The following is a 23,567-nucleotide window of genomic DNA, read 5'->3' on the forward strand; positions in this document are numbered from 1 at the left end:
TTATACGTAATTTCTGAAAAGACTCTAGGCCGGATCGGCACCGGATCTATGCCGAAGTCAGCCCTTTAGGTGCAGATCCAGCTCGGAGTCATCTGCTGTCTGGCTTTTAACATTCATAATATAAAAATCTACTTATTATTTGCAGGCTTTCTTGTCAAAAGTAATTTACAGTGTATTTTTTTATAAGTGTTCTTGTCCTGCACTGGTTGTGGTCATTCTCCCTTTTTTAAGGTTTGAACCTTTATTGTAGCCAAGATATCAAAGCCATTCTTCACCAATCCAATCTCATTAAAAGTGCATAAAATGCACGTAATGTGAAAAGTTGTACACGCCAAATTCAAATTGTTCATGGATATGATATACCAGTCCTTCCTATTTACATAATTCGGCACATCATTTTTTTTTAACCATTGTCGCTTGGGTTTGGGGATAGATTTGGGATTTGCTTTAGGATGTCATTTAAAGAGCACCTATTTCATTGCTAAAAACGTTATTTTGTGTTTTTGGTATAATACAATGTGTTTGTGTGGTTAATGGTTAAAACACATTATTGTCCACATACCATACATTTTTTATAGCTCCAGATTTCACACTCTTCCTGAAACGCACAGATCTGAAATGCTCTGTGTCCCTGATTGGCCAGCTTGTCTGTACGTTGTGATTGGCCTGAATACCTCTGACGTCAGCAGGAAATGTGACGCTCATTACCATGTTTAAAAGATTTGCGCACAATGCAATGCTAACAGGAGTTAACTTACAGGCTGTGAGTCCGAAGCGGGAGGAATTATGATAATGTCCGTCTTTACTACATCACCAATCCCAGGAATTAAACTGTTGCCTACAATCTGTGTGTTTGTGGTAGTCCAAGAAAAGAGATTTACATGGGAGACAATAACTCACATTTACCACACACACACTTACACACCAAAGGAAATGTAAAATCATTAATCTGATCATTGGTGCTCTTTAATATATACGTTTCTTCATGTTTTTGTCAATTTTTAAACCATGATTGCTTGGAGTTGTGGTTAGAATTGGGGTTTGGGTTATGATGTCATTTTTATTTAACAAAAACCCAAGCGACAATGGTAAAAAAAATAGAAACCAATACATAAAAACGACACGAAAAGATGCACCGTAATAAGTGAACGGGAAGGACTGCTGTATCATATGCATGCAAAATTGCATGACTTTTCACACTGCATGCTATTCATATGCATTTCATGAGAATGGGCTGCTTTACCAGTGGATCTTAAGGTGGCACTGTCCAAAGATCGCATTTGAATCCTGTTCGGGATGTTTCATGTGGCATCTCAGATCAGCAGCTGTGTTCCACGCATTTACGTTACACATTTGCCAGAAACTTTTATCCAAAGTTTCAGGTAATTTTAATCAGTATGTGTCAGCCATGGGAATCGAACCCATGACCTTTGCAACGCTGGCACAATCCTCTGGCTACCGAGCTACCATAAACTAACAATGAACAATACTTATACAGCATTTATTATTCTAAGTTTATGTTAATTTCAATCTTTACTACAGTTTCAAATCAAAATGTGTATCTGTTACATTAGTTAATGGATAAACATTAACAATGAACCGTTTTATTCGTATCGACTAACAGTAACAAAGATTAAAAATTGATGGAAAATTATTGTTCATTCATGAAAATAGCCGACTGTAGCCTATTATACATATTTACTGTGGTAAACTGTTTTTATAGAAAGCTATAATATAGGCCTACACATAAACAAATTGTAGACATTAACCATGTTTTTGTCGTAAAAGTGTAGAAACCATGTTTTTTTTGTGTATTGATTACTATTAGTAAAACCTTGGTTTAAATATGGGTTTTGAAAACCATGGTTATGTTGTGGTAATCAAGGTTTACTATAGTAACCATGGTTTAAATATTGTTTTTGAAAAACATTATGTTATGGTAATCATGGTTTTACTAAAATATCCATGGTTTTTAGATTTTAACTGTAGTAAAACCATGTTAATTGTCATAAGGGTTACTACTACAAATTGCTACAGTTTACTATGGTAAATACCTTAATGTAAATTATGAAACCTAGGTGTTAGCAGTACAGTTATTATAGCTAATTAAATGGACTTTAAGCTTATTTACCCATTATGAAAAAGTTTATAAACTCTTGAACAGCCGCTGCATTGAGTCACCAGGTGAGCGCGTGCGTCTGTCCGATACGCGACGCGACCAAACCCCGTCGCTCCCATATATATTATGATCAAAGGCCGAGGTGGCGCGCGACGCATTCTGTCTGAATTGTGGATGGAATTCTGACGTCGGCAAACCGTTGTCCAATAAGTTCACTCTATTTTAATCAACCGAGCGCGTTTCGGATAATAATGGACGCGTCGCTCGCTCCTCTCGCAGCGCGTCATGTGATACGCGCTGGAATTCGACACCTCGGGCTTTGAAAGCTTTGGTGTGTTCATGGGACGAGATGTTGGCGCACAGCTTCTCCCGAGGACACGCGCTGGAGACGCGTCTGTTTCTGCACGCTCCGGACGCGTAACATACGATTAAACGTGGACGTTTGAATTATGTATTATCATTACAGAGGGACGTCGAAAGGAAACGTTGTGAGGAATACGTTTTCATTATCTGTGGATTATTTTCACTTGTCAGTTTCTTAATTTATTTCACTCAAGTCCATGACAGGAGAGGTCGAGCAGGACAGAAAAAGTAAGATTCATCTTTATTTCTTTCTTTCTAATTCTATGGATTTAACTTTCTTAGTAATGTCATTTGTGAACATGAGGTGTGAAGTTTGCACCCCTGAGCAGTTTTGTAATTACATTTATGCATTTATGTTCCTGTCAGCCACGAAATTTAACCGCGGTTTTTTGTTCCATTTTTGTTTTAACGATTAATTTAAGGGCTTTCTGTGCTTTTTATTGTTTACCAGAGAGACAGGTCCATTTAATAATGTTATTATTAGTTTTATTATAGGTAAACCTAATTTTAACTTTTCTCCATGTACATTTTTCTCATAGTTATTCACATTTTAACATCTATTTAAAATGAATAAATGTGTAAATCTTACGTTTACAGTGGTTGAAAACATGTTAACACTTAAGGTTTCTTTCCTCACATTAAAATAGCTTTTTACGTTGTTTTAAAGTATAAATATTTCCTCTCGAGGACTCAGATTTTTTTAAATACACTTTAAGATTAAAACTATACTATAAATGCGTTATAACAAAGATACCCATTTCTAGGTATCTTTTATATAAAGTTTTCATCATAAAGTTTGTACACACAGAATGTGGCTGTAGCTTACCACCTGTCCATTAGTTGGTTTACTTGGTTAGCTGTTTCATTTATTAATTTTCAAATATTATTGTGGTAGGTAATATTGCATTTTAAGGCACTTCATGCACGTTCCTGGTTATATATCAAAAGATCAGTATAATTTATTTATTTAGCTTACAGTATTGTCAGTGTTTCGTGTGACTAATGCAACAGGATAGTCTGTGGAATTGCTTTCTCTTGGTTATTTGTTATGTCATGTTCAAAGACTAGTTAGTAATGCTGAGTCACTGTTTTTTTTCTGAATAAGGTGAATATAGCCTATTATATTATTAGTCACCCCTTACGAAAATTAACCATGGTTTTATTGTGGTAAAAGTGTAGTAACCTTTTTTTTTGTGTGTATTGATTACTATCAGCAAAGCCAAGGTTTCACTACACTAACCATGGTTTTGTGGTTACCATGGTTTTACTACAGTAACCATGTTTTTTTGTTTCAAGTGTAGGAAAACCTGGTTAATTTTCGTAAGGGATGTGATGCACTGTATATTTAAATGTCATCAGATGATTGATGAAGTTTTGTTACTGTCCATGCTCTCTGTTCTCGCGGTGGTTTATTACTTGGCATTTTTTCATAATGAAGACTTTTTAATGTTGTGCATTTTACTGCCTGTGATAGATTGAGTGTGCTGGCAAATGCCTGATCACACCTCCTTTAAAGAGACACTAATGTAAGGTGTACGCATGTTTTACTGTCTGCTTTAATATCATTTATCACTCTGTGCATATGTTTTAGGATAAGTTGTGCTCTTCTTTAAAACTTTACAAGTGCTTCTCGCTGGTCAGATGTTTTAGCAAGGAGATTTTACTTTTTGGGCATGAAGCAGTGACTCAATAAAGTGCCAGATTCGTTTTTTCACATTAAAGTCAAAATTGTGTATTAATGGCATGAAAAAAATCAGCACAGTGTGCCTTATCCGAGAATAAGCACTGGGTCAAATATTATGAAATTGTATCCGAAAGAGAGATTCCCAGAAATAACCCTCCCAAAAAAATGAATAGTAGGCTATTTTTGGGTGGAATGCTTTTTTGAATCACTTTCGGTATTTGTATATTTACTTTGCTATCCATGATTATATAAGTCATTTTATTTTCTACTGCATGTGACCAGAACAAACTTTTGAAAACTTTTTATGCATCCCAATTTTCGACTAACCAAGGAGCACTTCCCAGACAGCCGGATCTGCGAAGTTGGTATGAGTCTTCGTTTGTGTTATATGGGTCGTTTATTGATTTCTTCATGCTATCGCTCAGCCGTATTGTATCAATGTCATTTTGATGAAGCTATGCCACAACAAGTGTTTCTTTCATGAGTGTGCGTGGATAGAAACAGTCAGTGTGTGAGTATCGGTCAGTCACACGGGACACAGCAGCTCTGTGGTGTTGGTAAGAATTATGGGCCGCAGTCACAGCGTGGCAGTCGAACCGCTGGATAATTTATTACACACTCCACTAATGAACAGTCGAGTTTGGTGATAATGAGAAACACCTTTTACAGGGTCAGAGCGACACTAAAGCTCACCGAGAGAAATTCCTCTGGCTGCATTTAAATTAAACCAGACTTTTGACTGACATACGCCTGGTTCACCATGGAACTTATTTTGGCCATCTATTTAACTATTAAAGTAGTCCTCCACTTTAAAGATGGGGCCCATTGACTTTTTGAAAGTATGAAAATATACTATGGTAAGTCAATGGGCCCCATCTTTCAGGTGGACTACTCCTTTAAACAGCAATCTCAATCTCTCTTGGAGGAACCAAAAATGTTTTTTTTTCTATGGCATCGCTGTGCTATTAAAGAGACGGTTCACCTAAAAATTAAAATTCTGTCATAATTTCATAGACCCCATTCACTTCCATAGTAGGAAAAAAGAATACTATGGAAGTAAATGGGGTCCACGAACAGTTTGGTTACAAACATTTCTTAAAATATCTTCCTTTGTGTGTATCAGAACAAAGAAATTTATACAGATTTGTAATAACATGAGGGTGAGTAAATTATGACAGAATTTTCATTTTTGGGTGAACTATCCCTTTAAAGCCCCTTTATATCTATGACTTCGGGATAGCGTCTGTAAAAAACTGTAAGCCAAAGGTGGCGGACTCTCCAGGGGATGAAAAAACCCCCTAGGAGAAAAACCCTTTTGGCTAGTCCAGGGGGAAAACTCCTAGGAGGGAAAAAACCCTTGAGAGAGATACATATATATTTATGCATATATAAATACTATCGGGGTATGTTACCCACCATTTGTGTGCAATTTCTTTTGATAACTGATCATAGTGTATGGATAAACACATGAAAAGCTTTGGTCAGAGACATAAACAAACGGGTGCGTTTCCCAAAAGCACCGTTAGCTAACTATGGTCGTTGTTAGTTGGTACTAATTGAAATCTATTGGTAACGATAGAACTTTAAATGTAAATTCGGCACACAAATGCTCCAAACATATAAAAATTTCAGGCACGCAGGCTCTTCATCCAACTGATTGAAACATCACACGCCATGTGAAGTCTTTTATACGTTTGGAGCTTTCCCAGTCGGCATTTCAACATTGATTCACCGTTGAATAAACATCAAGGACAAGGTTGAATTAATGTTTAATTACCTTTTGATTTTGCAAACTGAATCAACGTTGAACAAAACAACTGACACTATTTTACCCAAATTTAGATTTTTAAGCATTTTATTAAAGGCGGGGTGCATGTTTTTTTAAAAACACTTTGGAAAAGGGAGTCGGGCCGACTCCCTTGTAGCCAATCAGGAGTAAGGGGCGTGTTTACTAACCAAAATCATTGCCTGGGTTGCGTATGTGTGGGGCGCGTCTATCAAAAGAAGGTCCAGATTCTACTGGGGTAGGGGCGCGTTTGTTTAGGTGATTTTTAAAATGTCAACATTGGCTTTCAGAAATCGTGCACCCCGCCTTTAACCTTTTGCGACCGTATAGCATTAAATACTTGCAACCATAGTTGCTTTTGGGAAACGCACTCCAGGTCAGTTGGTGTTAAATAAGCAAAATAACAGAAGAATGAGAAAGTCATGTTGTTTTGCTCAGAGACTGTAAATCTATTTGGGTCACGGGTTACAAACACAGCAATTTGAAATGTTCAATATTGACCTCAGTCTTCCTGTAGCTCAATTGGTAGAGCATTGCATTAGTTGGGTAAAGGTCATGGGTTTGATTCCAAGGGAAAACAGACTGATCAAACGTATAGCTTGAAAAAAACTTCGGATAAAAGTGTTTGCCGAATGTAATATAAACTAATACAAATGCTTTTCACAATACATCTCCACGTGTATCTCTGTTAAAGAGCCCCTATTTTCCTTTTCATGGTTTTACATTTCTTTTGGTGTGTAACTGGGCATTCACACCAGATGCAGTGGCAAGCGCGAGTTATTTACATGTTAAGTCAATGCAAAGACGCGGATAGGCATCCTGCTGTGCGGTACGCGCGGAAGCCATGGCGCGGAACACACGGTGCGGATGCCGCATTCCATGGGAATTGAGCATTGCCACGGAAATGCGCAAGTTGAAAAATCTGAACACGTTAACCAATCAGGACCTTGCTGTAGTAGTGACGTGATTACAGGAAGCGATTGGAGTCTCAGCGGAGTAACAGAAGCCCCTCCCATGATGCAAATTTCCGCATGAACGTCTCAAATGGTTAGAATTTCACACACAAATGAAGTGAGTAAACTCAAAATGTTCAGGCATCCAACTACGTGCGAATGACGCAGGTTATCATCTCCAACTGAAATCTCTCTTCTTGGACTACAAGGGTTTGTAGGCAACAGTTTACTTCAAGAGCGAGTCGACGTGAACTCAATGCACATTATCATAATTTCGCCCGCTTCTGATTTACAGCCTGTAAGTAATCTATGTTTTCATATTTAAAGAGCACCAATGTCCGATACACAGTTTTACATTTCCTTTGGTGTGTATTAGTTCATGTTAACGATATGCAAAAGGTACAAACCCCAAAGTAAACAATGGCGCAAGTTATCGTCTCCGATGTAAATCTCTTTTCTTGGACTACAACAAACACACAGATTGTCGGCAACTGTTTACTTCCTGGGATTGGTGATGTAGAGACCGACATTATCATAATTCCTCCTGCTTCGGACTCGCAGCCTGTAAGTTAACTCCTGTCAGCATTGCATTGTGAGCGAATCTTTTAAACATGGTAACGAGCGTCACATTTCCTGCTGACGTCAGAGGTATTCAGGCCAATCACAACGTACAGATTAGCTGACCAATCAGGGACACAGCGCTTTTCAAATCGATGAGTTTTATACAAAATCTGTGGGTTTCAGAAAGAGAGTGAAATCTGGAGCTACAAAAATGTACGTTAAAATAACGTTGTTTTTTAGCACTGAAATAGGTGCTCTTTAATGAATTGACTAGTGACTATTGAAACTATGATGATTCAAACACAAGTTTTAAGCAGTGTTTAAAACGATCGATCAACTTCGGGCTCATATTTATAAGGTAGTAAAGAAGAGATTATCTCCTGTTGGGAGCGGATCTTCGGAATATCGTAAGGAGCGCCACATTTCCGTCATTCGCTGTATTCGGCAAATCACAATGCACTGGATTGCTGGCCAATTGGAGCACACTGCGAATTTTCAGAATGATGAGCTTTGTACAAATCAACAGCGGGGCATAGAGGAGCAACAATAATGTACAGTATGTGGAAAATAATGTGCTTTTTACCATAAACCACGTGAATACATTGCATTACACCAAATAGATCAAATAACATTGTTTTTAGCAATGTTGTACTAGGGGCTCTTTCATTTTTTCCTGTTTTGTCTGTTTCATTTCTCTCCCTTTTTTCTGAATAGACTTTTTGTCCTTCTCCTCGATTTTCAATTACGCACATCACCCATCAAATATTTTGTGTGCTGTGAGGGAGAGATACGTCTTCTCTTGACCCAATTTCATCGCTCAGACCCCACGGACACACACACTATATTTGATTATTTGCAAAACATTATTGATTCATCATGTCAACGAGACGTTTCATTTATCTTAATGGACCTGACAGATGTGTGTATTTGTGTATATGGCAGTGATAGATGAGCAATAGATGGTTGTGTGTGTGTGTGTCTCACAGCTGGACATCTGGTTTTGTACTGTCACGCTACACAGGAGTCTCTCGGAGGAGAATCCAAACAGACGCCTCTTCGTTCTGCAGAAACATAGAAAATGTTTAAAGACTGTCAAAATGTTCCTGCAACGCTGCTCATCATTCTTAGACCTGTAGGGAAATCTGTCCGGCTATGATCGGCTCTCTGTTTCTCAGTTCACAACAGTAGCTGGATGATATGCCCAAAGTAAATACGGTAACATACTGTAGATACTCGGAGAGAAATGTCACCAAATGAGTTGAAAGCGGTGCAACCATGGCTTCAAAAACACAAGAAGAAGAACCACTTAATCAAAGCTTCTTAAAAGCACAATTTTATTCTTATTTTGTTTATAATCTGAAAAACCTTTTGTGAAACTCGAAAATCATTTCAAGCTGGTTTATTTTAAAAGTGCACTTGATATGTAGTTGACAACACTTTCCTGTTTTTAGCCAACTGATATTTAAGATAATTTTTGTGGATGTATAAAGTGCAAAGCAAACACTAGTAGAGTAAGCACAGGTGTTTTATATCACATCTCACCAGCAGAAAATGTTCAGATACTTGTATTCTCTTTGTACAATTTTTGTTAAAAATGTATGTATCATTTTAATTTATAATATGGATACTTTCATTGGAAGAATCTGATCTGCTCCAACAGTAGCATCTCTCTGTCAGCGTATCTTGAAATCAGTTTCACAACCTGACTTTCATGTAAACGCTCTCTTTGATCCGTGTCTTAAGGATATTGATTTTGGCTCCTTGTCGTTTGATTCTTATTATTTATTTTTGCAATGTTCCTGCATCACAAGACGCAACATGTTTTGACAACCGTTCGTAATGATGAAGTTGTAGAAAGGACGTTGCTCAACTTTGAATGTTCTCCAGCTTATTTACTTCCTCTGATCTTTTGTAGGCGTGTTTGTAATTTGCCGCTTGTCAGTTTTGGGTCAACCCTTTGCCCCCCTTATTTTATTTTATCACATGCGTAATGCAAAACAGTGAAATATAATAATACACGCCATGTGCCTTAGGGCTACATATTCACACTGGTGATGAAAAATATTTATGTATTTATATCTCACTTAAAGTTAATAAAATATCAAGCATGTGTCATCTACACACAAATAATGCAGATCTTTGCTGAGGACTAACTTTACTTTTCTGAGAAATGTTTATAGTGACTTTTAGTGGTTACATTGAGTATATTGCCAGACATTTTTTGGCTTTGATCTGTTGCATTGGCATTGCATAATCCAATGGAATAGTTAAATGTAATGGTTTTAAATGTTTGTAGCTGAAAGGTGGTATCAGTAACTGATGGCGTTTTAGCTCAGTGGTAAAGCATTGCATTAGCAGTGCAAAAGGTTATGGGTTTGAATCCAGCGAACACACATGCTGATGCATGAAAAATGTATACTTTAATGTACTGTACCTTACACTTTAGATAAAAACATCTGCCAAATTACATAAAGTAAATATTTATAACTGCACACCTGCTAGACTGTACAGGCATTGCCAGGGCATACATTAGACTAAGTATTAATATGGTGCTTTTTCACAATGTTGCATTGTTTCAAATCAGCTTGACATGAAAGATTAAGAAAAGAAACCACAGAAAACAGGGTAAATTATAAAATATAGAATATGTGTTGCATGTTATTGTCCTCATACACTCACCTAAAGGATTATTAGGAACACCTGTTCAATTTTTCATTAATGCAATGATGTAATGGTGTGGGGGATGTTTTCTTGGCACACTTTAGGCCCCTTAGTGCCAACTGGGCATCGTTTAAATTTCACAGCCTACCTGAGCATTGTTTCTGACCATTTCCATCCCTCTGATGGCTACTTCCAGCAGGATAATGCACCATGTCACAAAGCTTGAATCATTTCAAATTGGTTTCTTGAACATGACAATGAGTCCCCTTAGTATCTTTCAATAGCAGGGGACTATTTTCGGTCACTACGTAATATCATTGCGCCTCCTGCAGCCATGTTACAGCACCAAAGCCCTTGATTATTTTAATAAAAACATTTATTAATTAAAACCGTAAATTAAACGTATTTTTTTGGAATATTGGAGTATTTCTTACAAATGACTTATCTGGGAGCTTCCTTTTAAATTTTTTTAAATAATGTGCCCTCATAGAGACAGAGCGGTTTGCAAGTTTGAAAACCACGCCCACCGGGGGGGAACGCAATCCAACCATCTCCATTGACTTTGTATTGCGAGAAGCAATACAGCTTGTCATTTCTGGCTTATAACAAAAAACTGAATAATGCCTAAAAGCTGCTGTGTGACAATATGTACAGCTAACAAGACAAAGAACCCAGAAATACGTTTTTATAAGCTGTCGAGCCGTAAAACCCAGTCTTTAAGGAGAATAAAGTGGATCGCCGACTACGTTTCCCCGTAGTGGACGCAGTTCTACTAATAGAAGTACTATGAAAAGTTGCCTGTATCCATTTTTGTGTCTTTAAACGCTCGTTTTTTGGGGTCAATGGAGACGGTTGGATTGCTTTCCCCCACGGTGGGCGTGGTTTTTAGGTTATGACGCGCTGCGCTCTGTCTCTATAATCTTTAATCAGAATAAAAAAATCAAAACAATCTCTCTGTTTACTTCTGGTCACGAGGAATGTTGGGGTCTAGGAAAGATTGCAGCGATTAACAAATAGCAACGTGACCCAACGATCCAATCAATTCTCAATGGACGCATTCAAGTCCCATCTAACCATTTTTTTTTCATTTCAGAAGCCGTTTTACTCGGATATATGTCACAGCAAGGAAAATCACTACTTTCGTTTCATTTTAATTGTATATTTTTTAACGATTGAAATAAGTACACAAAGTCAAATCAAACCATGGTATTATTTTTGTTCTGGCCCTCCTGTAAAGTTGGTGAAATTTCATGTTTGCCCCTTGAAAATATGCTTACTTTTATTTTGTTCTGTTTAGTTTTACAGCATTTTTAGGTGTCTGAATGGTTGCAGAGACGTTGCTATGCGGTTGCTTAATGTACTGAATGCTAGGGTGTTGCAAAGTAGTTGTAGAGGTGTTCAGAGTGTTTTTAACATGTTGCCACAAGGCCCATCCTCTCTATGATGTTCTTACTGTGTGTGTACATCACCAGCGACTTCATCGCCCGTCTCTATCAATGAGGTTGTTAGGAGACATTCTTATTTTGGTTGACCTAGTAAAAACTATAAACAAATGAGTAACTATCCTCTCAATGACAAAAGACAGATGATGTGAACTCCACTGCTTCACTCTCATTGATTGTCGCTCCATGATGTCGCTGGTCATTTGCGTTCAGCCCCGACAAAACGTTGCACAACGTTTTTTAAACAGAAACAGTGATGTGTTGAACACCCTGTTCAGAGTTGAACTAAAGCAGCTGAGAAGGCATTTCTTTGGGTTATTTTTGAAGAATCTTCAGAGCCTGATACATACTTGTTTAATACTGTAATATATGCTCAATGTTACAGTCACTGCTCTTGCTTTCCGTAATTAAAGGTAACACATTTGTAAACGACTTTACTTGGACCCATAGTGCGAGTTGTCTCTTTAATACCTATCATGTTGCAGCTGATTGGGCTGGCAATTTTGGGCTGTCAATTTGCACCCCCCCCCCCACCAAACAAGAGAAAACGTATCTCAAACCTGTTGCACACTGTTTTCATGTTCAACCCAGAAACCATAGCAAAACGTTGCGCACCCGTTTGAGCTTGAACGTGCCCCTGTTCTTAATTTTGTTACGTAGCTGGACACGCCCACTTCCTGTCACCAATGGTCTTCGAATGTTGATTCATACCAAAATGCTTTTTTTGCATAGTTGCGTTTGACACATGAAAACGTCTCGGGTTACGTATGTAACTGTTGTTCCCTGATAAGGGAACGAGACGCTGCGTCTCCCTTGCCATACTTCCCTGTAACGCCATCTATGGCAGTATATCAGATAGCGATATACTCCCTGGCTCCCGCGTCACCCTGTCTTTGTCGTTAAGCCTCACCGTTGGTTGAATTTGATATACACATTCAGACGCACTTACCCCTGGAGGCGTCCCCAAAGTGTCACCGCAGTGACGCAGCGCGAGTTCCCTCGAAAGGAAACTGTAACAATGTATCTTAAAAGGTAACACAATACCCTTGCTCTCACTTGAAATGTGTCCCCACATTTAGTCCTTGAATTTAAGGTTATTCGGCCTGGAAAGTCCTTGAATTTGAAGTTAACTAAGGTGTGGGAACCCTGGTCAAAGTCTTCCTCTGATTGGTTGAATTATACAGGATTTCCGGGAGACGTGTGTGTCGCGTTCTTTAATGGTCTTCCTGGAAACAACACAAAGACGAAAACTATGTGAGGTTCACGGCATAAAGTCTTTAAAAGACATCCAAGAGTTGCTATTGTTGGTACAAACTTCAGAGACATGATTGATTTACTGGTTGCACACCGAACTGTTATTGTAAAGAAATTTCCTCACCCCTAAACATGAAGCGGCACAAAGCAAACCTGATTGGTTGCTTTACGTGTCAGTCATATGTCACCCTAGACCACAAAACCAAGTCACATGGGTATTTTTGTAGCAATAGCCAACAATACAAAAATCATTAGGAATGTAAAGATCATGTTCCATGAAGATAATTTTGTACATTTTATATTTAATCAAAAATATATTTATGATTAGTAATATGTGTTGCTTAAGATTTCATTTAGACAACTTTAAAGGGGATTTTCTTAATAATTTAATTTTTAATTTAAATTCTAGATTTCCAAATACTGTCCTATCCTAACACACCACACATCAATGGAAAGCAAATGCTCAATTTAAAAAAATGTTTTGTGCTCAAGGGTCCCATATGGCCTCTTGTGATGTTCTGGTCTGTAGATGGACCTCCACTAGAAAACATGGCAGAATTTCTTCACCTGTTTAATCATCCACTAGGCAACAATTTATGAAATTGTTTTTGGTTTTTTTTGAAGGTTTGTTTTGTTTTATACAGTACTGTAGTAACAATATCATTTCATCCTAAAAACAAAAAGTACTGATCAAGAAAATGATTTTTAGCAGTGTGCCATTTTTCTCTCTAGATGGCAAAGGCTGGAGAAGTCCAGGGAATTTCATGGCTACGCCTGCCAGATGTGACCTGAGAAACTGGAAGGTGAGCACTCCACACCATTATTTAAAGTGATGGTAAATTATGTTCCCGTAGTAGCTCAATTGTAAGAGCAATGCATTAGCAGCGCAGGAGGTAATGGGTTCAATTCCAGCAAACACAAGCCCTTAAAAGGGCAATAAGTAGGAGTGTTTTATTAATCAAAATTAATGTCTTTATTCATAAATATGTCCTCGTTGGTGTCAAATGACCTCTGCCAGTGATCTGACTTTTCTTTGTAAGCTTAGAATTTCTCCTCTTTACTTACATTGAACGGGTAAGTCCAAAGAGGCATCCATAGGGGACAAAAAGCACTAGCCTACCAACGTGTTTCCACAACGCGTTTTCATTCAGCACACGTGAACTAGCTGCAACGAACAAGGAGATCAGCGATTACATAACGGCTACCGTAGATGCAACACGCATTTGGAAAGGGGAGGTGCTAGAAAGCACTGTTCGTTTGAATGCAAAATACAATTTTACCACTAGATGGGGGTAAATCCTACTTATTGCCCCTTTAAAGTCCAATTTATAGTCTTCGGAAAGGTCTGCGCTGTAGGTTATCCGTAGTCTGAGCGTAGCTCTGCATAGCACCTCGCCAAATTTTTAACAGCGTGTCAGTTCTAACGCAGACCGCAAGCGCTGTGATTGGTCCACAGAACCCCTCCTGTCAGGTAAAAACCTGCGTCATTGGTATTTTAGTTTGCGATGGTGAGAACAAAGATGGACCAAAGATTTTCTGTAATCTGTGCGTGCATTCATACACATACCATAAAGATCCCGTAAAGACTTGTGACGTATTTAAAGTCCTGCACTTAAAGGTACAATTTGTAAGATATTTGCAGTAAAATATCCAAAAACCACTAGGCCAGTGTTATATATTTTGTCCAACTGATTACTATCAATATCTGTAATGTTTTCAACTACTTGTTAACCGTGAGAAAATTGCCATTCAAAACATTGACACGGGGCAGTGCAGTCTCCTGTCAATGATGTTAATATCCATGTGACCCTTTGTTACCGCCTTTACTGACGTAAAAAGCACATGACAACAGTGTCGTGTACAAATGCGGAAGTATGTGTTATCGCCTGTCAGGCTACGCGCTTGTTTATGGACTAAGATTACTCTTTACCGTCTGCCGTTGGTTGTGTCAGCAAAGACAGCTCCCGTAAGCGTACGGGCCAACCAACAAGATGAGAAAAAGAATGAGGATCAATATCAGTGTTGCATTATCTGGATGGAGAGAGCTTCACGACAACATTTAACTAGACAGAGATGCTGATCTTGCTTGTGTTTTACGCTACTGGTGAGTTGTTTTGATTCGTAACTCTTCAAAAATCGTATACTATTATATCGATCACAACACAAGTCAGCACACCTCTGATCTACTGGCTGTTCTTCAACGTGATGCCCAGCTGATGCCTGGCCAATGACCACCGGCAGAACCCGCTTAATCTCCGCTTAATCAATGTATATACATATATATATCTCCCAAGGGTTTTTCCCTCCTAGGACTTTTTTTACTTCCCCGGCTAAAAAGTCTGGGGGGTTTTTCTCCTAGGGGGTTTTTCAACCCGGGGAGGCAGCCTACTTGGGCTTAACTTCTATACGTTACATTAGTAATACATTCGCTTTAATGTTGATTAACATTAAATTTAGCTGCTTGTGCTATCGTGTATTATGTTGTGCTATCTGTCGATTTTCTGTGCTTTTCACTGCTTCTATTAATGTAAAGCTGCTTTGATACAATTACCAAATTGTGAAAAGCGCTATATAAATAAAATTGAATTGAATTGAACATTAGTGTGTAGACTGTAATCAGTGCGTCTTCCCGCGGATGATATAATGCACATCAAGAAGTATTGTACAGCAATAAGACACTTACTGATAGAGTAGAGTTTGGTACTGTACAGTCTATCATAATTTTACATCATAACCTCACAATAAGATTTGTACTGTCAATACATTATGTGAAAAATCATTTTAGATTGTAAGTTTGAACACTTAATTCTGCTGTGTTAACACACAAATTTGGACTCATACTGTAACATCTATGACTAATAATTTAGTTTTGAACATCAAATATTACATTTTATATTGAAATAAAACAATGTCATCAAACGCAACATTTATAAGACTTGATTATCCTTCAACGTGATTCTTGTTCGCGTCTGATTAATGGCCGTCAGCGGTTGAGTTAAAGACTACAAATCCCATAATTCCATGCTGCTTCAGAGCGTCATTAAACAACGGAATTTGTTGTTATTGTGTTTTGGCGCCATCTAGTGGTAAAAATTCTACGTATTCCACCTTTAATAGGTTGTTTCCACAGCGTCTGAAGTTTGCTAATTCTCTCTCGAAATACACACGTGCATGCATTTCTATTTATGACAAGATCATAAGGAGAACGTGATGCGCTGTTCAGTCATGCTAGTGAATGTTTTAGTGCTGATAGTGACGAGCTTCCTGATTTGTCATGAATGTTGATCTGCGTGTAAATCCCTGTGTTATAGAGCTAAACCATAACTTCTGGTTGTGATGTCACTCGCGTCTTCACTACGGCACGCCCCTTACTGCATTGTTTTTGCATTTTTGTTCGCACACAACGCTTTCTGTGAACGTTACAGTAATGTTACTAGGTCCTCTTTACAGAAGCGATCCCAGATCATTTATGGGATGCATTTGTGTTCACACAGAAGCCTTTCTGCCAATTAAACAGAAATTTTCTGGGACCACAATGCCAAAATATGTACCCCAGCAGTACATTTGGTTCCAGTATGTATCTTTGACATTCTAATATGAACTCTTTATGTGCAAAGTTTATTAAAGGGTACAACCCCAGTGGAGGTACAGCTCCTATTATAACCATTTTTCTGAAAGTGTAGATACTGATCAAATGTATTGCTTATATGCACTGTAAGTCACTTTGAATAAAAGTGTCTGCCAAAGGCATGAATGTAAATACACAATGCCATCTTATGAACATTGCATGACAAAATATCTCTCTTCTGCTTTGGCTTGTGCATCACCAAACATACCAGACCGTGTCGGATTGACCTTGTTTGTGTGTCAACGGTCGATTTTAAGTCTGGTTCATCAGATCTTTTCAGCCGGACATACATTAAAGTCAAGCTGAAATATTTAGTTGACCTGGCTGCATAGGTGTTGGGTGTTAGTGAAGTAATGAAAGAGTTTGAAGTGTTGGATCCGTGTAAGATCATTTACAGCTGGGTGGAGGTCTGCTGTAGAGCAGGTTTGTGGGGGATCGGACATCACGGATCAGTTTACTTTCTAAAGAGCTCCATCTAACACACACACAGGGTTTATATAACACACAATGGGCATCCTATGACATAAAGATTAACCCTTGAAGAGCTGAAAATAATCCCGTACCTCTACGGATCTGCACAGTAATTTTGATGTATTTCTATTCTGGAAGGTGATGCTGTTGATGTTTGTATGTCTTCTGGGTCTGGTTGATGGACATTTTCTGCAGAAGGAGGCAGAGGAACTTCCCCCCTGCATGCTGAGAGCCCATTCGACACCTCCAGATCGTCCTCGACACCAACAGAACCCAGACCGGTGGCAGAGTAAAGCACCCTGGGCCGAAATGCAGGGTCAGTGGCCCATACACGCACTGTTGGTTATCACACGGTTTACTCCAGTGAATAGTTAGACTTGCTAATGAATTTTTGTGACTAGTATGTGTTTCACTTCAGTTATAAAGACACGTTCAGCTTTGATGCTGTTACAAACCCTGTTATTAAAACTGTACACAGAAAAAAACAAACTTATCAAAAATAATTGACAATAAATGTGAGCTTTTTCAAAATGATATGTTGTCACGAAGCATCCAGATAAAAACGTATTATGTAACATTTTATTTCAACTTTGTTTCTTCTAAAATTCATAAAATGAAATATTTTAATGTCAACAGAGTCACGGTACAAAAATGTTAAAACTTCTAAAAATAGGCTAATTTTCCCATATTTTTGACTTCGGGGTGAAATGTGACACATATGTTTTTGTGGGAATCACCTTAAAGTCATCATTCATGTAGAAACCCGTTGTCTGTTGAAATGTAAGATGATGTTGTTATGATCCCGAATTACTGAGCTGTGTTATTTCAACACTGACAGCTTACTTTGAGTCCGTCACGCTTCACGTTACTATAATCCTTGAATAAACGTGATTGTAAACAGATTAGACTGTTTACAATGGAAAGCTTGATCCCAAAATTCAAGTTGAGCTAAACTTCGATATATTTCAGTAATAATGAGCTATAAGGTGGAGTTGGTGTGAAGCCACTCGGCGGCCATTTTTTAATCACCTCCAGGCAGTTATTTCAGTCATGCGAGACTAAAGTCCTATCTATTCGAAAGATATGTTTAAAATCACGTGACCAACAAATTTCTGACCAACAAATTAATTCGACATCAAGTGTAGGGCAGAACTGGGGTGAAAGTAATGCGGGACGAAAGTAACAACTCGATTTCGTCATCGTTTTTCGCATGTAATTTCGGAAAGCTGTTTTTGACCAAGGTAAATGAATTCCTAAAGCGGTCATGTTTTTCTTATAATGCATTGTGTTTCTCCTTTTATGTGTTACAGTACTGATCAATCTACCAATGCTATGTCACGAGAATTTGTGCATATTTTACGAGTTGGCTAATTTGTATTAATTCATACGACCACATTCATAAGTTTTGGTATGGTTTGCCTTGACCCCTGTGATGTTGGGGATAGGTGCGGGGTTAGAGTGTTCGGTTTGTTGTTGTTTTTCATAAAAATCATATGTTTTTGCACAATTAACTTCGTGTGAATTATACGAATTAGCCAACCGGTAAAATATTTAAGAATTCTCGTGAGATCAGGCTGAATCTACAGGTTATTTGCTGTAACACATCCTGAAGTGATTTTTTTCAAAATAAAAGTAAATTACCACCTCAAATTATTACTTTACAAAGTGAAATAATTTTTTTTAAATTGGGCGTAAGTAAAATTTTTCAGAAAACCTTAATTTAAAAAAAATATATATTTCACTTTGTAAAGTACTAATTTGAGTTTTTGGTGGTGATTTACTTTTATTTTGAAAGACTCGCTTCAGGATGTGTTACAGCACTAAGTGGCATGTAGATTCAGCCTGATTTCAAGAGAATTCGTACATATTCGTACATATTTGTACATATTCGTACGAGTTGGCTAAGTTAATCGTGCAAAAACATACGATTTTCACGAAAAAAACAACAAACAGAACCTCCTAACCCCACACCCATCCCAATGAAGATCACAGGGGTCAAGGCAAATCGTACCAAAACTTACGAAGGTGGTCATATGAATGAATACAAATGAGCCAACTCGTAAAATATGCACAAATTCTAGTGACGTAGCGTTAGTAGATTGATCAATACTGTAACACATAAAATGAGAAACACAACGCGTTATGAAAAATCATACTTTCGCCCCTGCTCTCCCCTACCATAAATTTGGTTTCTTAAGCTGAAATTGCATTAAAAACGCTACGTCATACGCTAGAAACGCACTCTTTCGTAAATGCACGTTGTTCGTTACCATAAGCTAGTTATTTTAGATTTTAAAGTTTAAAAATATTGATATTTTTCTTACAAAAATGCATCGATTGCCCTTAGAGGGCCTTTATTAACCCTTTGGAGTAGGGTTGCATAACGATTAATTGTGATCAATCCATTGCAGAACAAAGGTTTTTGTTTACATCATATATTTGTGTGAACTGTGTATAATAATTATATATATATAAATATGCACACATGCATGTATAATATAAAAATATATATTTATATATTAAGTATTTTTATTTATATATAATATAAATTATACATAAATATACAAATGTATATACACATGTAAACATTTCTTAAATATATACATGCATGTGTATGTATTTATTTATACAAAGTTATTATACACACATATGATGTAAAAAAAAAAAACTTTATTCTGCAATAGATTAATCGCGATTAATCGTTATGCAACCCTACTTTGGAGCTGTGTAGATTAGGTCTGTGAACGATGGATGGACTTTTTTACTTCAAAATCCATAGCACCACTTACTAAATCTTGGAACAGCCAGGACTTTTTTTTAATATATCTGTAATTGTGTTCGTCTGCAAAAAGATAATCATATTCATTGAGAATGGCTTGAGGGTAAATCATTGGGTAATTTTAATTTTTGGGTACTTTAATTTTCATAAGGGAACAGTAGACAAAAATGTTAAGATGATGTTCGCCAAATCATCTTTCAGAAGAAAACTTTCTGGTGGTTCTCATCCCAACATGCTGTTCCTTATCAATTTTGTGTCCTATACTTCAAATAATCCAAACCTTCTTCGTGCAGGTTTTGACATAGCAAATTGCTCCCTTGGAAGTTAATTACCCCGCTCGTCGCCTGAAGAAAATTCAAATTCATATTCTTACTTTCTCCTCCAGACTTGAAACAAAACTCTATAAACATGATGTGGCACGTTAGGGGATGTTTTCAATAGTGCTCGCTGCTGTAACACGAGACATAGAGTACAGTAATATTGAAGAGCGGGAGGAATTTCACACTGTTACACAATCAGCTGTTGAAGGTGTGAAACACGGCCGCCTGTCTTATCACCCTTGTAAATGGCGGTGTGGCATTACATTGGGCAGATCTGTCTTAATATTTTAATGCACTTCTCATAGTCACTTGTCATTTCAAATCTGTATGACTTTCTTATATGAAGTTCAAAGTTTAAAACACTTGACTTCTCATGATCTTAAATTCTTTTAATCTAAAAGTGCATGACTGCTTTTTTACTACATTTAAATTGATAAGAAAGGGAACTGAGTGTGAATGAACATGAATGAATGTGAATGGCTGCTGTGTCTGTCAACATCAAAAGAACCAAAAATCATTAAAGTTTCAAATTGTCACTGATGTCAACTTGGTCACGGCACAGATTTTCAATGAACAGATTTACGCAAAGTTTTTATATTGCTTAAAGAGGGTAAAGAGCACAAGATGTTTGTGCAACATCTATGAAATCTTGAAAGCAAATATACCTATTCATTTTGAAATATAAAGAAAATTGCCGCAAGGATATATTTTTTCAAAATGTCCTTTTGTGTTCCAGAGAAGAGAGAATATTTTAGGGGTTATTTTTTCGTGGTCATTTATTTTCTCTTTTTGCCTCAGACGCATCTGTAGCAGAAGAAGGTGAGGAACACCGAGTCCGTTGGCAACGTTCCTCTACAAACATCTCCACCGCTAGGAAATCCCGCAAGGAGCGCAAGGAACGTCGGAACCGGACGCGAGGTCAGAACAGCCAGGACTGTCGTATGGAGAGGAAGCAGATGCGCGTGCGCGATTTGGGACTTGGATACGATTCGGACGAGATCATCCTGTTTAAGTACTGTGTGGGAACGTGCATGCGCGCCCGTAGGAACTACGACCTGGCCCTGAAGGTGCTGACGGATAACGGCAGCGTTCCGAGCCGCAAGGTGAGCACCCAGCCCTGCTGCCGACCCACGCGCTTCGAGACCGTCTCGTTCATGGACGCCCAGACCAGCTGGCAGACGATTAAATGGCTTTCGGCAGCCAACTGCAGCTGTGTGGGGTGAGCAGGGAAAATCGATCCAAAGCTCCTGTATAGTGAGAGAGAAAATTCCTTGCGGTGCTCCTGGCGAGGTCTGTCACTGGTGTGGAGAGGCAACCATACCAAAACCGATCTGATAGGATGGGCACAGGAGGCATCCCAATAAGGGATGTCCTGCAGGGTCACCCGGCGTCTGTGATGTTAGAGGAGATGCAAACCTGCCAATGAATCCCGGGATACCCGCTCCGGTCTGCAGTCTTTAAGATTTTGTGAAAAGTAACTTGAAGGCCTACGTTTCACATTGTCTGCATTCTGGGATTGAGGATTTGTAGATCAGTATGTTTGGAAATTGCTGTGGATATCATGAAGGTTCATTTAACCAAAGCGTAAGGTGCTTTTGATTCACTAATAATCGGTTTAGCATGTGTGTTTATTATATGTATGTATACACACACACACACACACACACACACGCATTTTCTTAAGCTAAGTGCACACTACCCATGCTTAAAGTGCTGGATGATGGACCCGCATAGCTGTTATATTACACGTAACAGACATAAAGCCAGACGGCTGTCATGAGAACATTTAACATCCTCTGTTCATGACATTTTAAGAAATACCTCTTTACCATATGATCCTCTGAAATCAAAGCATTTCAATTGTTGTTTTATCTTTTCACTCACTGCATGAGTGATCTCCTGTTTTTTGGTGCATTATAAAATTATGATATGGACCAAAATTAGTGTAGACATCTTATATTGACAATAATCATGATAACATACACTCTTAATCTAGATTGTGTCTGCATTCTCAGAAAAATAGGTACAAAAGTTGTCACTGGGACAAGACCAAGACAGGCCGAGACCAAGACCATTGCAAGTTACTGCATTAAAGCAACACTATGTAGTTTCCATGTAAAAATGACTAACAGCTCCCCCATGTGGTTGAAAAGAGCAACAGTGCCTGGTATCAGACACTCTTCTGCAGTCAGGGGGAGGGGCGGGGCTGTGTTTCCTACCCTCCACCGGCACTTTCAGAGTGTGCTTGTAGCAGCTAGGAGGTTGCTCAGGTTGCAGCAACAGTACAATTTGTCCAGTTAAAAGTTGTTCTATCACTGAAATAATTTTAGAGACATTATTTAAAGGTAAAAAAACTACATAGTGTTGCTTTAAAACACTTATGATAAAATGTGGAATATGCATATGATTAGCCACTTCTTGTCTGTGTGTGCGTGCGTGCGTGTGTGTGTGTGTGTGTGCGTGTGTGCCATCAGAGAAGTTGATAAAATAATCAAAGTCATTGCAGATATGTGGGATTTTATCTTTGTCTATAAGCAAATAAAAGTGAACAAATACTAAAGAGCTGAAATCAACTTAACCATTTATTCTGAACTGTCTTTCCATGGCTTGCCTTCCACTTAACACAATGCAGGTGTTTTTAGTAATAAAATTAGAAAAACTGTGATTGGGAGAAACTTAAACAATGCTTAAACAATGCCAACATCATATGCCAAACCTGAATAAACTGCATAAAATTAATGATAAAAAAATACATTTATGATGTGCACTGCAAAAAATTATTTTCAAGAAAAAATGTTCTTAGTATTTTTTGTCTTGTTTTCAGTAAAAATATCTAAAAATTCTTAAATTAAGATGCTTTTTCTTGATGAGCAAAACTAGAAAATAATTCTAGTTTTTAGAGCATAAATATCAAATTTAAGTGATTTTGTGTATAAAACAAGCAAAAAAATCTGCGAATGGGGTAAGAAAAAAAATCATGAACCTTTTTCTTAAACACTAAATTCAAGAAAAATTCAAGAAAAATTTGCTTACCCCATTAGCAGATTTTTTTTTGCTTGTTTTATGCACAATTTTGATATTTTTGCTCTAAAAACTAGACTTATTTTCTTGGGTCGTTTTGTGTTGATCAAGAGGGAGCATCTTAATTTGGGAATTTTTCTGATGTTTTTGCTGAAAACGAGACAGAAATGCTAAGATTTTTTTCTTGAAAGTAATTTTTTGCAGTGTGCCATCAGTTGTGGTCTTGACCGGTCTTGAAATAAAATTCAGAATCCTCTTTGTCTGTGACTGAGACGAGGCCGAGTAAAAATGCGGTTGATTCCAAGATGAGACCAAAACCTTTAAAAAGTGGTCTTGAGACTGGTCTTGAGACCGAGACCGGTCTCGAGAACTACAACACTATAAGTAACTCCCAAAAAAGTAACTAATTGGGTTAGTTACTGTTCATGCAAAATAATGCTTACGTTACTGATTAGTTACTTTTGCATTACTTTGTCTTGGCTGAAACTTGATCTCTTTCAGGCCTTGCAGGTGTTTTTATGACTG

At 37.9% G+C, this 23,567-nt stretch overlaps 1 protein-coding gene across 1 annotated transcript; it reads left to right on the forward strand.

The window, feature by feature from the left end:
• Nucleotides 1–2,284: 2,284 nt before the first annotated feature.
• On the forward strand, nt 2,285–22,816 carry LOC129449902 (uncharacterized). Its single transcript, XM_055212200.2, has 4 exons — nt 2,285–2,710; nt 13,556–13,626; nt 17,061–17,238; nt 20,820–22,816. Exons 1-4 carry the CDS (start codon nt 2,680–2,682, stop codon nt 21,242–21,244), a joined length of 705 nt encoding a protein of 234 aa, XP_055068175.2. The 5' UTR covers nt 2,285–2,679; the 3' UTR covers nt 21,245–22,816.
• Nucleotides 22,817–23,567: the final 751 nt, after the last annotated feature.

The sequence above is a fragment of the Misgurnus anguillicaudatus genome, chromosome 8, assembly GCF_027580225.2.
Source record: "Misgurnus anguillicaudatus chromosome 8, ASM2758022v2, whole genome shotgun sequence".
Classification (NCBI taxonomy): Eukaryota; Metazoa; Chordata; class Actinopteri; order Cypriniformes; family Cobitidae; genus Misgurnus; species Misgurnus anguillicaudatus.